The following is a 16,037-nucleotide window of genomic DNA, read 5'->3' as shown; positions in this document are numbered from 1 at the left end:
GTATGGTTCCGTCAATCACGTATCAAGGACATTGCTTATTCTATCCACCAAGCTTCATCCCGATTCCTCCACTCCAAGTGTTTTCCAAGGTTTCCCCCTCCAACTCCCCCCAATGTCAAAAGATCTGGTCGGGATTTGAAATAAGAGCTCTGAGACATGAATTCCTTCTAAATATCAAATTTCATTAAGATCCGATCACCTATTCGTAAAATAAAAATACCCCAATTTTCACGTTTTCCAAGAATTCCGGTTTCCCCCTCCAACTCCCCCCAATATCACAGGATCTAGTCGGAATTTAAAATTAGAGCTTTAAAGCGCAAGACCCTTCTAAATATCAAATTTCATTAAGATCTGGTCACCCTTTCGTAAGTTACATATACCTCAATTTTCAAAATTACCCCCCCCCCCAACTCCACAAAAGAGAGCAGATCCGATCCGATTATGTCAGTCACGTGTCTTATACAGGTTTTTATTCTTCCCATCCAGTTTCATCCTGATCTCACCGCTTTAAGTATTTTCTAAGATTTCCGGTTCCCCTCAACTGCCCCCCCCCCCATATTACGCTGGATCCAGTTGAGATTTAAAATAAGAGATCTGAGTCACGAGGTCCTTCTAAATATGAAGTTTCATGAAGATCCGATCACTCCTTCGTAAGTTAAAAATACGTCATTTTTTCGAGTTTGTCAGAATTACCCCCCCCCCCCCAATAGAGCGGATCCGTTCCAATTATGTAAATTGCGTATCTAAGACTTCTGCTTATTTTTCCCATCACGTTTCATCCCGATCCCTCCACTCTAAGTGTTTTCCAAGATTTTAGGTTCCCCTCCAACCCCCCCCCCCCCAAACCTCCCAATGTCACCAGATCCGGCTGGGATTTAAAGTAAGAGCTCTGAGATACGATATCCTTCTAAATATCAAATTTCATTGAGATTCGATCACCCGTTCGTAAGTTAAGAATACCTCATTTTTCTAATTTTTCAGAATTAACCCCCCCCCCCCCAACTACCCCAAAGAGAGCGGATCCGTTCCGGTTATGTCAATCATGTATCTAGGACTTACTTAGTTTTCCCACCGAGTTTCATTCCGATCCCTCCACTCTAAGTGTTTTCCAAGTTTTAGGTTTCCCCCTCCCAACTCTCCCCCCAATGTCATCAGATCTGTTTGGGATTTAAAACAAGAGCTCTGAGACACAATATCCTTCTAAATATCAAATTTCATTGAGATCCGATCACCCGTTCGTAAGTTAAAAATACCTCATTTTTTCTTATTTTTCAGAATTAACCGCCCCAACTACTCCAAAGAGAGCGGATCCGTTCCGGTTATGTCAATAATGTATCTAGGACTGGTGCTTATTTTTCCCACCAAGTTTCATCCCGATCCCTCCACTCTAAGTGTTTTCCAAGTTTTAGGTTTCCCCTCCCAACTCTCCCCTCCCCAATGTCACCAGATCTGTTCGGGATTTAAAATAAGAGCTCTGAGACACGATATCCTTCTAAATATAAAATTTCATTGAGATCCGATCACCCGTTCGTAAGTTAAAAATACCTCATTTTTTCTTATTTTTCAGAATTACCCCCCCCCCCAACTACCCCAAAGAGATCGGATCCGTTCCGGTTATGTCAATCATGTATCTAGGAATTGTGCTTATTTTCCATCAAGTTTCATCCCGATCCCTCCACTCTAAGTGTTTTCCAAGATTTTAGGTTTCCCCCTCCCAACCCCCCCGCAATGTCACCAGATCCGGTCGGGATTTATAATAACAGCTCTGAGGCACGATATCCTTCCAAACATCAAATTTCATTGAGATCTGATCAACCGTTCGTAAGTTAAAAATACTTCCATTTTTCAATTTTTTCCGAATTAACGGGCCCCCCACTCCCCCCCCCTAGATGGTCAAATCGGGAAAACGAATATTTCTAATTTAATCTGGTCCGGTCCCTGATATGCCTGCCAAATTTCATCGTCCTAGCTTACCTGGAAGTGCCTAAAGTAGCAAAACCGGGACCGACAGACCGACAGAATTTGCGATTGCTATATGTCACTTGGTTAATACCAAGTGCCATAAAAAACAGGAGAACTAAAGTCGACAGCAACAAATTCAAAAGTTTGGCCTTGCGACTTATGTATAGGCATGGTATGCCGGAGTAGTCACTCGCTGAGAGAGGCTGTCAGACCGGAGAATGAAGGATGTATAGGCATGGCAAATGCGACTCGAAGTTTAAACTGATATCGTTGAACAGTACATTGTAGAGTCCATTGTAACTCGAGATATGTGAACTTCTTTTCCTGATTTTTCATTAGTAATTATATTTGCCTTAATTATGATGTTTCATAATTCAGTTACAATAATGCGGGTCCATTACACATCCCTCCTGAAATATATAAGTTACGCAAAAGTACAACTATCGTTTTTCTTTATTTTTAAGTCATGCAGCGGTAAATCTGCTGTATCAATCGAATTGAGAAATTCCAATAAATTCAGTTCCTCTTTTTTCTATATCTGTTACAGAATCGTAACTTTTACACGGTTTGTATTCTCCTGGGAGGCGATCTACAATTTTCGCATTTATTTTCTAATTCTCGTTTTTGCATACCTTCTAACCCCTTGTATCTTTGCTCTTCATTTTCGTTTTTGACACATTCTAATTCTCGTTTTCACATGTTTTCTAACCACCCCTGTCTTTACTCTTCATTTTCATTTTGGGCACGCTTTAACCTTCGTTTTCGCATATCTGCTAACAACCCGTGTCTTTGCTCTTCATTTTCATTTTTGATAAGTTTTGATGCTTGCTGTTGCATATGTTCTAACCACATTCGTCATTCTTCTTCATTTTGGATTTCTATTACTTCAGACAATCTAGCAATGGCCTTTGCTTTAGCTACCCGTATTGGTCGTCCAGGTTGTTCATTTTCACCCATTGTAAATTTAATGTTTGGGCCATTCTCTCGGTCCTATCACTTTTGATAGTTCATGCGGTTCTAAAGAATCATTGTTTGTAATAATTGCAAATTTTCGCTTTTTGAGCCTTCCTTTTGACATTATAAAACTGGCTGTGTTCACTGGTTACGTCAACGTAGCGAGCCACTTCTATCTGACAAAAAATCCAACTAATTTAAAAAATTTCAGGTATTTTTCATGTTTGTGTTTTTTTTTAACTTCGAATTTTTTCCAAAGACTGTGAAATGAAAATAGTGTGACGTGGCACTCCAACTCAACTAGCTTCAAACTTTTGGTTTTCTGTTTTAAGATTTTCGAATTGTTGCAATCCCTTGTCAAACTACATGCAAATATTTTTACAATTACAATTTACAATTACATTTTTTTGCTCTTTAAGCAATTTAAGGTAAACTTTTCCATGCATTCAATTTTTCCAGACAAGTGTGACAAAGTCATTGCAATACTGATGTACATAAAAATAACACCACCCGCATAATTCTTTTTTCTTCTAAAATTAAGGCTCTTAAAGAATTTTCTTAAACTTCTGACATATTTAGATCGTTTTTTTAGGCCAAAATATCCCAGGACGCCAATTTTCCCAAAAATATATGAAGTCGTTTCCAAAATAAAATAAATAAACATATACACAATTATTGCTGGCTTATAAAGATAGTATATATATATATATATATATATATATATATATATATATATATATATATATATATATATATATATATATATATATATATATATATATATATATATATATATATATGTATATATATATATATATATATATATATATATATATATATATATATATATATATATATATATACATATATATATATATATATATATATATATATATATATATATATATATATATATATATATATAGTTTCTCGTCATTGTGGTTTCTCATTAGTAAACAGTCTTACCTTACTTTTATATTTTATTTCTGTTTGTTTTTCTGATTTTCAAATGAGGAAAACTAAGTTTTCATTTCTTTTCGGAGTAATATGAATATGAGGATTTTTTACTTTCTTTTCAAAGCAAGAGAGAAATGGGGGAGGAGAGAGAAATTTCAGATAAATTGGGGAGGACGATGGAGAGATAGATAAGCAGAAGAAAAAGAGGGGACAATGAAAAATCAGGAGAAAACGCGAACTAACTATGTGACAACAACGAAAATAAAATGAAAAGAATTAGGAAAAAACAACTCAAAGAAACATGAAGAGAGCCATATGTTTGTAACTAGCTGGGATAGAATTTCAAACTGACATAAAAGACCATTGGCGTCAATTGGGATGGGGAGGACAGTTACCTCCCAGTAAGATTTAGAAAAATACCTTTTTTTGGTGAAAAAAGATATTACTGAAAAAAATAACAAAATTGCCCCCGAAATGGGGCAATATTGAAAAATGCTTTTTTTTACATCTTCCTTTAAAAAAATTGAAAAAGTCCCTGCCCTAACCCCCCAAATTTGCGTGAATTGGTGCGACTGGTTTTGATATCCAACTATTTTTATTGGCCGTTGTGAGAGACCACTCAAAATTGTAATGTTTTGAGGCAAATCAAACAACAAAAATACTAATATTCAAGTTTCAATAAAATGATCAGTATTCTGCACTGTGATCATTTTAAAATACTATGGCTGATTAAGAATATTTGGATGAGTATATGAAAAATATGAGAAAAAACACTTGCCCCACCCCCTGCATTTTCGTGAATTGATGACACTAGTTTTGATACTCAACTATTTATTTTATGGATTGTGAGAACTGCACAAAATTACAAGGTTTTGAGGCAAATTAAACAATAAAAAATACTTACTTGCAAGTTTCAATAAAATGATCAGTACTCTGTATTGTGATCATTGTAAAATATTATGGCTGATTAAGAATATTTGGATGAGTATATGAAAAATATGAGAAAAAACACTTGCCCCACCCCCTGCATTTTCGTGAATTGATGCCACTAGTTTTGATACTCAACTATTTTTTTTTGGATTGTGAGAACTGCACAAAATTACAAGGTTTTGAGGCAAATTAAACAATAAAAAATACTTACTTGCAAGTTTCAATAAAATGATCAGTACTCTGTATTGTGATCATTGTAAAATACTATGGCTGATTAAGAATATTTGGATGAGTATATGAAAAATATGAGAAAAAACACTTGCCCCACCCCCTGCATTTTCGTGAATTGATGCCACTAGTTTTGATACTCAACTATTTTTTTTATGGATTGTGAGAACTGCACAAAATTACAAGGTTTTGAGGCAAATTAAACAATAAAAAATACTTACTTGCAAGTTTCAATAAAATGATCAGTACTCTGTATTGTGATCATTGTAAAATACTATGGCTGATTAAGAATATTTGGATGAGTATATGAAAAACATGAGAAAAAACACTTGCCCCACCCCCTGCATTTTCGTGAATTGATGCCACTAGTTTTGATACTCAACTATTTTTTTTATGGATTGTGAGAACTGCACAAAATTACAAGGTTTTGAGGCAAATTAAACAATAAAAAATACTTACTTGCAAGTTTCAATAAAATGATCAGTACTCTGTATGGTAATCATTATAAAATGCTATGGTTGACTGCCAATATTTGGATGAGTATTTGACTGATATATCTAGATTTGACCAAACTCAGTGGAGATTTCCCTACAGGTATTCTTTTCCTGAAATAAAAATCCAATCTAGAATATATCTATGACATTCAATGTAGGTTTAAGTTATCAAAATTTAGCTTCGCACTAAACTAATTGCCAAAACAACTTCGAACTAGTTCAAGCAATCACAGAAACCCGTTGCCAGACACAAGTTTGTGTTCTTTACTCTAAAATGAATTGAACCAATCAGACAATTCAGAAATGAAAACTGCAGAGGCAATCCTAAGGCTATGTTACATTAGAGCCTTGTATTTGTTTGCTTAGATATCAGTTTTTTATAATTTAATTCAAGGAAAGTTATTTCGTTTCTTGTTGCAAGTTTTTTTTTTGCAACTTTAAACAAATTAACATATTAGTTAAAAGGTATAGTTAACCAATAGGTCCTACACTAACATTAAAAAATAATACAATAAAAATTAATTGATTTAATTTGACACTTAATGCTATTCTTCAATAAATTCAAATCAAACTACTAGTAACCCATGCAGTATAATGCTACCCAGCTGATGAAAAATAGTGAATACAAGAAAAGCCCCAGAAGCAGCAAGGAAAAAGGATACACAAGTAAATTCAAAGCATAAAAAGCTATAGAATTTTACTAGACAAAATTAGATGATATGATTTATTTTCTGAGGCTAGTTTGAGTTTTTGCTTTTATCCCTTTTGCCTCAGAGGCATCCTGTCCAGGGGCAGGATTCCCTCTCCCCTCACCAAATATTCTGGTGATTTGGTAAAAAAAAAAAAAAAAAAAAAAAAAACAGAGCCAACAAAATTGCAGCATGAGGACACTACTGCATTACTGGCTTCCTTTTTAAATTCAATAAATGAGAATACAAATTAATATGATAAGAAGATGAAAGAAAAAAACACTGATGTCACAACCTCTGAATTCTCAAACTGGCAAATCTTGTTAGCAGTTGGTTAATGGAGCAATTTTTCTGAATCAGTTTCTAAAAATGGATAAATGAAATAAATAAACCTGATAAGATTGATCAAAATACATGAAAATACTGAAAGAATACATACTGCTAAATTGATCTTGTTTCATAATTATAGTAATTTTGCCAGAAAGCAACAACAGATTATTCCATAAGCACTTTAGCATTGATTTGCATCTACAGTTTTGTAGAAACTGATTCAAATCCTGTCGACTAATGTAGCATTGAGGATCAGTTTGATGATTACTTTTAGGTGTAAAAGAATAAAATAACTAAAGAATTAACATGCCAAGCTAAAACCCAATCAAGTGAAAATAAAGTGGTTAGCATAAGTGTTAGCCAAACCTAAACTGAAATGGATTTTAGTGACCAAGCATATCGTGTTAACCTGTTTGCAACACGAATTCCTACAAAGACAAAATTGGCAGTCAATTCCAGTCAAAAGAAAGATAAGAAATACACAGAACATGTCAGGTTTATCTCTTCTGAATTCTAAGGAAGTCAGATGAAGCTGATTTAGACCATATTTACAAGAAAGTAAACAAATGCATTTTGAGCCTCATAACTTTGCTAAATTCTAATTTACAAGGTTTTGAATAATTTGAAGAAATGTTTTAAAATTTAATTTGATTTAATATCATATGGGCCAGATAGCAGAAAAGAAACCAGAGGGAGCCTGATTGCCCTCCAGTAGCTTTCAGCCTTTAAAAGAATGCCAACAACGGTTAATTTTCAATCAAATGATTCATTTCCAAGTTTCTAAAACAGCCCCTTGCATTTGAAGTGGGTGGGAAAAAGAAATTTGGTACTTTTCTGGTCCCAATTTTGGGCTGCATTTTGAGGAGAAGCAATACAGAAATTTTCTGAAACCCTTTAACAGAGGAGAGACCAATTACAAAGGGACCAGTCCTTTAAATATTTTGCTGTACATTAGTCTCCTTAGCCCATAGAATTACAGATGTAAGTTTCAGATTCACCAGGAAAAAAGTTCTTGGGGCTCATTTCCAGGCCCCTAACCCCTCTCCCTTCCCATAGCAAAATGCTGATGATCTTTTTTTACCAAGAACTAATCCCTGAAAGTTTAACACCATTGGACTCCAAAGATCAAAGCTATCCTCTCCCCTCCCTGTGTTCCACTATAAAATACGTCAGTAAAGAATTGACAATTCCTATGATCTATGGTCATTATCCCGGGGACTCCTGGGGTTATGCCATTCTTATATGCCAATTTACGGATATTTTCAACTATTCTAAACAAAATGGGAACCTGTAAATGTTGATCAGATATCCTAAGCAGTTACAAATGCACCATTTATTTTTTTTAAATCTAGGACAGGGGCTGGTAGCTGTCCAATCACTTGTGACTTTTAAAAAGGCATTAGAGCTCTCAATATCCCATTGAATGAGCTTCCTCCAAGGTTTCTAGAACAACGAGAGGGTGAGGTACTCGCAGCCCGCTCTTATAAAGAATACATTCTGTTTGTTCTAGGTTTTAATGTTACTATTGTCTTTCGTAGTAAAGGCGTAGACCAGAAATATTCCTCGAAATCAAAAGGGATTAGATATTAATTTCTATAGCGCTCCCCCCTTCCCTAGACCTAATCCTATTTTTATCTGAAGAGTCAATGAAAGTTAGGATGTTTTGGTTTGGCATTCTGACAGAATCATTCATACCCTCCCCCCTCCCCATTGACCATATATATTTGAAAAGAATGCCGATTGTATGATTCAACTTGTAAAAATCTTTTGCTATTACATTGTTGTTTTTTTTATGATGGCCAGAAATACTGTAAAATTCTAGATGAAAGGCTTTTTGCTATTTTGAAAAATAGATACTTAGGCTAAACAAAACATTCAGGAATAAATCTAGGGCCTAAAATACACCCCAATATGCTTTTTTCAAGCTAGTATATCTACCCATACTGTATTTCAGGGGCTTAAAAGATTGTACAGGAAATAAATCTGTAGCCTACTTATCTAAATTTTGAAGACAATATTTTACCTTAATTTTGGAATTTTAGTCTTTTTTTTTTCTTGGCTTTGGGCTTTGAAAAACCGATTTCTATGATATCAGTAAGAGTAAGTTTACAAATTTAAATACTTTACAAACCAGGATTGAGCAAAGGTTTGAGGCTCAAAACACTGTCCTTGTATCTCATTTGAGCCGTAGATCTGCTACTGAACACTTCACTATAATAACACAAAGCTTGTTTAAAGCCACCAACAGGGTGAATGCTTGTCAGAAGGGGCATCACTGAAGACATTCCTGAAAGTTTCATTCGCCTAGCTTACATCAGTATTAACATTTATATCAACTGTAGCAGATTCAGCTGAAAGCAAACCGAAAAAAATGCCTTTTGTTTTTTTTTACACTTCTGACGGTTTCACTCACCTAACTCAACCACTTTTTAAAATAGCAAAAAACCCCTCATCTAGAATTTTTAACCTAAAGCCTCAAGTATACTGGGTGAGTTTACCAGCAATGAAGCCAGCTTGCACAAAGCTGACTAGCCAGTTAGTACACTAGTGGTCAACTACACGCAGAACTTTCCACTTGCTTAGCAGCAAACTAGTTGGCCTGTAGAAACCATGCATTGTCATCTTGCCACAAGATAACAAAAAGGTCATAACTGACACCCTAGTCAAAATTGAGATATGAACGCTATCAGCGTATTTTTCACAAGCTTTCTAACGGTGTAGTTCGTTTAGCTGTACAGTGCCTCTCACAATACAAATCAATAATTCAACTTTATTGCAAGTGCATGTTCCCCCTTTGTGATAGCAAAAATTACTATAACTGACCAGAGACTTAACCAGGGGAATTCGTCATAACTGTATAGCTAACATCTTAGACATTTAAGAAGGAGAAGAAAGAATTATCAATACGCATTTATTTCAAGAAAAAGGCTGGCATTTCGCCATGTGATAGCAAAAAAGGTCGTATTTGCAGTGTTTAAAACTTCAAGAAAAACACAACAGAAAAAATGGGTCTTTAAGAAATTGAATGTATGGTAGATAGAACAAATTAAACGCCTGGCCAGAGCTGCTAGTCTTGGAGACCTGTTGGTAGAATTTTACATCCTGTTGGATGAAAATTTATTGTGTCAAAAGAAAAACAGATGCAGCATTTTTGCCTGTCCTTTCTACTGCTAAGATAGTTATAAAAAAGCACAGGACAGCACTTGCGTTCTTTTTCTACTCAGTTAAGACAATTTTTTGCAAATATTTCCTCAGGAATAACCAAGATTTATCTTAGGGCTCAAATGCTAAGGAATGACAGGAGTGACTAAGGAATGTAGGAATGACAGATTTGAGACCCAGCAGCTTTAGAGCCACAAGATACTCGACACTTATTGGGCAGAAGTGTCTTCCTTTATTTAAGTCTAGACTTCACAGGAATAATTATTTCATAGACTGACTTTTCAGAAAACAAAATTTTGTAACCAACTCTTTTGGAGTGGCCTTTTGTAAACTGAAGTTGTTTAACTTTGTAAAATGGAACACTAGCACACTCATAAACGTTGGAAGCCTGCTCAAATCCAGCACTTTGTTCATTTGGATAATGACGTATGTGTGCTTTCTGCTAAGTGTTTTGAGATGCTTTATTAAATCCAGTAGTGAATGCACCTTGGATCAAAATTAAAGAAAGTTTTTGGTAGAGAAAGGAAAGTGAAGAACAGCTTATGCAGCAGCACATGCAAGTTCTTGTGTAAATCCCTGATCACCAATGATGTGAAAAAGGAATTTTGAGGACTTTCGGAAATTCAATGCATGAGAGAAAAAATGCACTACCTGAAAACTGTGAAGTTTGATCAAAAGAAACAGAACAGAAAGGCTGAAACTCAAAGAAATGTCCCCAGGAAACACTATTTAACAGGATAGAGCATTACAACAAGAATTTGTATAACTTTTATCTGCCCACTCTCAATATTCCTGAATGCAAATCTACTATTCTCAGGAAGAGGGTAATAAAACTGATACAACCCTGCCTCGCGACTTCAACCTTAATTTGTTTGACCGGAGGTCATCCTCGTCCTTGGATTTTCTTTCGACAATGCTCGCTTGTGGAACACTGCCTTCTGCATGCATTCCAACTCGCATAACTAACACTACCGCTTCTTTGCTTGATAATATTTTTTCATCTTTGACGTTGGTGCGAAATTCTATATTGATGAGTGATATCTCAGACCATTTTCCTGTTTTTTCCATGTATGATTTTTCCGATTCGTTGCCAAGGAGGAGCCAAGAAGCTGGTTTTTCCTCTTTAAAATTTAATGATCAGGGCTTGCATATTCTTAGGTCACGGTTGGCAGGTCGTTCGTGGAGTATTTCTGAAAATGGATCTGACATAGATTCTTTGTTTAATTCGTTTTATGATTCTTTGAAAAAAGTTATCTTTGATACATGTAATGCACCCCAGTCGAATCTAGCATCGAAAAGAACAACCCCTTTGAATCCTTGGATGACCCCTGGACTCCTTAAAAGTTGGAGGAAGAAAAATTATCTTTGGAAGGCTTACAGATGCTCTAAGCCATTTTCGCGTGATTCTCGGCTTCAACTTTTCAAAGCTTATAGAAGAGTTTACAATTCGCTTTGCCGAAGGGCTAAATCGTTATTTTATCATAGGAAATTCTCTGCGTGCGGTAAAGACATTAGGAAGACATGGCAAGTAATCAATTCTGTTATCAGGCCATCTTTTCTGCCTCCTTCTGTCCCTTCAAGTGTTGTGATTGACGGGAAAAATGTAGAGGGTGAGCTAAAAGTTCAAGATGCGTTTACTTCCTATTTTGCTAATATCGGCAAAACTACAGCCTCTTCTGTAAGTCCTTCTTCTTCTCTACCTGATTTTAGGTCTTATCTAGGACCACCTTGTCCTAAATTAATGGCATTGGAACCTGTCTCAGAAGCTGAAATAGCCAGAATTGTCAATTGTTTGAGGGGTTCTTCATCCTCTGGCCCAGACCGTATTCCGACTAAGGTTGTCAAGTTCATTCTTCCTGTCATTGTGTGTGCCCTCACCAGACTTGTCAATCTTTCTTTTGAAAATGGTGTCTTCCCAAGTGCTCTAAAGCGTGCTCGTGTTATCATCCTTTTTAAAGGTGGATCAAGGAATGATCCTGCAAATTATCGTCCCATATCTCTTTTATCAGTGTTTAGTAAAATTTTTGAAAAAGCTATGCTTTCTCGACTTCTTGATTTTCTTAATTCTAAAGACTTTTTTCATGATTTTCAGTTTGGTTTTAGGGCGAAATATTCAACTGAGCATGCATGTGCAACTCTCTTGACTTATTTAAATTCAGCTCTTGACTCTGGTTTGATACCTGCTGCTCTTTTTCTTGATGTTCGAAAAGCGTTTGACTCGTTAACACACAAGATTCTTCTTCTGAAAATGTCCCATATTGGTATAAGAGGGAATGCTTATTCATGGTTTCTATCATATTTATCTGGTCGAGTCATCTCGGTTCATCTGGACTTTTCTAATCCTTCTGGAATAGAGTCTCGTGTTCCACAAGGATCTGTCATTGGGCCGATACTCTTTTTAATCTACGTCAATGACCTTATTAATGCGGTTAAAAATTTAAAACCTACCATTTGCTGTCATCTTTGTCAACCAGTATCCGTCACTAGCTGTGACAAGAGTTTGTCCTTACCGGATACACTTATTGCTTTTGCTGATAACAGTATTCTTTGCACAACTGGTAGAACTGAGTCTGATCTTCGTTCGAGGATGATAGCCCTTTTTGAAAGAGATATCCAGTGGTTTGATGTAAATTATATTGCCTTAAATGTCGAAAAGTCATGTTCTCTCATTTTCTCCAGAGTCTCAAAGGCTTGCCCTGATTTAAATGAAATAAATGTATCAAGAGGTTCTCTAAGTAGACCTAAGGATCGTTACGTTCGATTCCTAGGCATCTTGCTTGACGAAAATCTTTCGTTCAAGCATCATATTGACCTGATTAAAATGAAAGTCTCCAGGAGTCTCGGAATCCTTAGAAAGCTCAAATATATATTTCCAGGGTCGATTCTTAGACTCTTGTTCTGCAGCCTAGTTCAGTCTTATGTTTCACATTGTTCTGTTATTTGGATGTCAACTTTTCCCTCGTCTCTGAAGCCACTTTCAAAACTTTATGATAAAGCAAGGACTCTTATTCAGGAAACTAACCGTTTTTCACTTAAACCCTTGCTTGATTTGAAATCTCTCTATTTTCTTTCGTTTTTTTTACAGTTGCACGGCCATCTTCCTGCTGTCCTATGTAATAATATATCTTTTGTTTCTGATCAATCGACTTATCATCTCCGCACTTCCAACAATTTACTGGTTCTTCACACACCGTCAGTGAGGTCTGACTTCAACCCTCTGACAGCTTGCAACAGGATCTGGAACACGCTCCCAGAGTTCGTACGAAACTGCCACTCGTTTGGTATGTTCAAAAATTATGTTAGAGATTTTCTAGCTAGTAAATAATTTTGTTTGTTTGTTGTTTTTTGTTTTTCTTTTTTTGTCTCTTTATTTTTTATTCCGGTTTCCCTTGGAGTTGATGTCTCTGGATTGAGTTGGATATTTAATTGAGTTGGTGAAATCATGTGCTACCCCCTGCCTAGCTTGTCATTTTTTGGAGATTATTAAGGTGGGCGACTCAATTTTGTTTTTTGGTTTTTGTTTATATTTTTTTGTTGTTGGTATTTTTTTCTCCCCTGTTCTTTCCCGGCCATGGAGCCTTATGGGGGAGATTGTCTTGAAGTAATTTTTTGTTTATGGATTTTAATGTTAAATAAAGAACTCAGAACTCAACAAAATGTAGTGAGGATTATCTGTAACAAAACAAAGAGAGAAGACACAGACATAATGAAAAGGTATAATGAATCCTTCCCAAGAATGGAGTCTCATTACTGCAAGTCAGACTCAAAGAAAGAATATTTATATGCAAATCTGAATGTTTCTAAAATTTATGAACTCTATCAAGAACTCTGAATTCTGAAGAGAGCCTCTTGTATCCTTGAGAATTCATGAATATTTTCAACCAAAATTACTATCTGGGCTTCTCATAAGCCCAAGAAGGACTTATGTGACACATGCAAGGAGAAATATGTTGTCCAAAAGCATCGTATTGAGCTGCCTGGATCAAAAAAGAAGAGTATAGAACATCATTACATTAGTAAAACCAAGACAAAAGAGGAGAGGAAACAGGATAGGGCTAATAGTTCTGCAACAGTTCTATGCTTTGACCTTGAAAATATATTTGCACTTCCTCATGGTAATGTTTCATCATTTTTCTACAAAAAAATTGATACTTTAAATTTCACAGGTGTATTCTCATACCAATATGTTTCCAGGGAAACACATAGAAAAGGTGTACTGTGTAGTGTGGCCAGAAACAATTGAAGATCATGGAGCGAATTAACTAGCTAGTTGTGTTGTTGTGATGGTTGAAAATATTTTGTCTTCCTATCCTGACGTTTCTGAGATTATTATTTCGTTAGATTTATGAGTGCCACAGAACTGAAATTCAATTATGAAGTTTGCTATTCAGGATGTGCTTCGTAAGTACCCTTGACTGTTGAAAGTTACAATCGAAACACAGTGAGCCAGGTTACCCAAGCATATAGAAAGTAGGTATAGTTCATAGTTGTATTGAAAGAAGTCTCAAGCATTACAAGGTATATTCAGTACTGGACGTGGCAAAGCAGCTCAAAAGAGTTAGCAGAAAGCTCATGTACATTTGGACAACATCATTATCTAAATGAACAAAGTGATGGATTTTCAACAGGCCTCCAAAAATATGCATGCTAGTTTTCCATTTTCCAAAACTAAACCAACTTCAATTTACACAAGGCCACCCAAAAAAAGAGTTGGTTACAAACTTTTGTTTTCTGAAGAATCAGTCTCTGAAATAACTATTGCTGTGAAGGCTAAATTTAAATAAAGGAAAACACTTCTGCAACATAAGTATTTAAGATCTTGTGGTCCCAAAGCCGTTGGTACTCCAACCTGTCATTCCTACTGAAAAAATCAAAGATGTGTAGTCAGTGTACAGGTTAATGTCTTCTCTAAATTTGGAATGCTAAAAGCACGTTTCTGCAAACATCAGTCAAGAAAACAGCTGCCCACCCATTGCAGTACACACAACATGCACAGAAGAAGAAGCAGCAACCCCCTCAATCCACCAAAATATAGCTGAGAAGGGGGAAAAGCAATCAGTAAAGACCTACTCAATAACCCTACTTTGTTGGGTTTTTTTTTACAATATAGATTAATCAAAATTTCTGAAGTTGGTTTGTAACCATTTTGAATTAAATTTTCATTTAAATTATCAAAGTAGTGTAAAAAGATAAAAAGCTGCATATGAACTCTATGATAAACCTTGGCTATTCCTGAGAAAACTAAGGTGGAAAAAGAATTCGAGTGCTGTCCTGCATTTTTCTTGTAACTGCCTGAGCAGCAGAGAGGATGGACAAAATGTCATATGTGTTTTTTTTACCTTTTGACCAATTATATTTCATCCATAAGATCTCCCAGACTAGTGGATTTAAACTGTTGTTTCATTCATTTTTCTATCTACCATACATTCAGCTTCACAAAAACCTATTTTTCAATTGTGTTCTTTTCAAAATTTTAGAAAATGGAGATGCAACCTTTTCATTGTCTCATGGTAATCTGCTATTAAGACGAATGTCCTTAAACCTACTGTAATATTTCCTTCTGCTATAAAAATAGATCCTACTCTCAAACCCAACATGTCAGCAGACTGATTTATTTTTTTGCAAATAATCTTTGAAAAGCTATCTAAGAATCAGATGATCCAGTTTTTTTATCTGCTAAAATGAAAAAGATTATAGTGATACTAGGTAACTTGGTTTTAATTATGAATTTTAATACCTAAAATATAATTAAAGAATAGAAATGAAAACTGCAAAAATAAATAGGTTATTATCATGGTGTGTTATGAACTTGAAAACTGAGTAACATTCATTTACAATCATGTCATTGCTGAGTAGCAACATAGCTTGTCTGGCATCCTCAAGATAAATGTTACCAGTAACTTGTGCCCAAGGTAATATGAGCATACATGGCAAGTTTACAAGCTAGCTCACTCAAAAGCCAGCAAGAGGCGTGTAAAGTTGCCAGCGGTTCAACTTTTTCCTGAGCATTTTTAAATGCAGCTAACACAGTGAGTCAAAAAGTACATTGAGTTACCTTACAAGCTGGCTTATAAACTTGTCTTGTGCACTTAAAATTTAAAGGATTATCCATTAATACCCAAGCAAGGCCTTTTGAAGTACCTCCCTACACCCTTCTCTCTCTAAATGATACTGATCTCTGATGCTTACTAAGGAAGTTAAGAAGCTGATTAACCAGAAATCTAGAGCTTGGAAACAGTATATGAAGAAGAGGAACCAGGACACCTTGTCGATTTACAAGGCAGCAAGGAATCGTGTAACAGATTCTGTCAAAAAACTGAAATCTGCTTAT

The 16,037-nt window shown here is 35.5% G+C and overlaps 1 protein-coding gene across 4 annotated transcripts in view; it reads right to left on the bottom strand.

Moving 5' to 3' along the window:
- Positions 1–16,037, bottom strand: part of LOC136027173 (glutaredoxin-3-like) — a 36,716-nt gene that overhangs the window by 15,259 nt on the left and 5,420 nt on the right. For 3 of the 4 annotated variants that reach the window (XM_065704174.1, XM_065704176.1, XM_065704177.1), the window contains exon 2: positions 5,491–5,636. In XM_065704174.1, the coding sequence (XP_065560246.1) occupies positions 5,491–5,534 (44 nt within the window). In that variant the 5' untranslated portion in view covers positions 5,535–5,636. Of the gene's footprint in view, positions 1–4,777; positions 4,837–5,490; positions 5,637–16,037 lie in introns of those variants that run through there. The other variant, XM_065704178.1, reaches the window with a different exon arrangement.

Source organism: Artemia franciscana, chromosome 5 (assembly GCF_032884065.1).
Source record: "Artemia franciscana chromosome 5, ASM3288406v1, whole genome shotgun sequence".
NCBI lineage: Eukaryota > Metazoa > Arthropoda > Branchiopoda > Anostraca > Artemiidae > Artemia > Artemia franciscana.
Note: the sequence above shows the minus strand (reverse complement) of the source record. Positions and strands in the feature narration are given on the sequence as shown.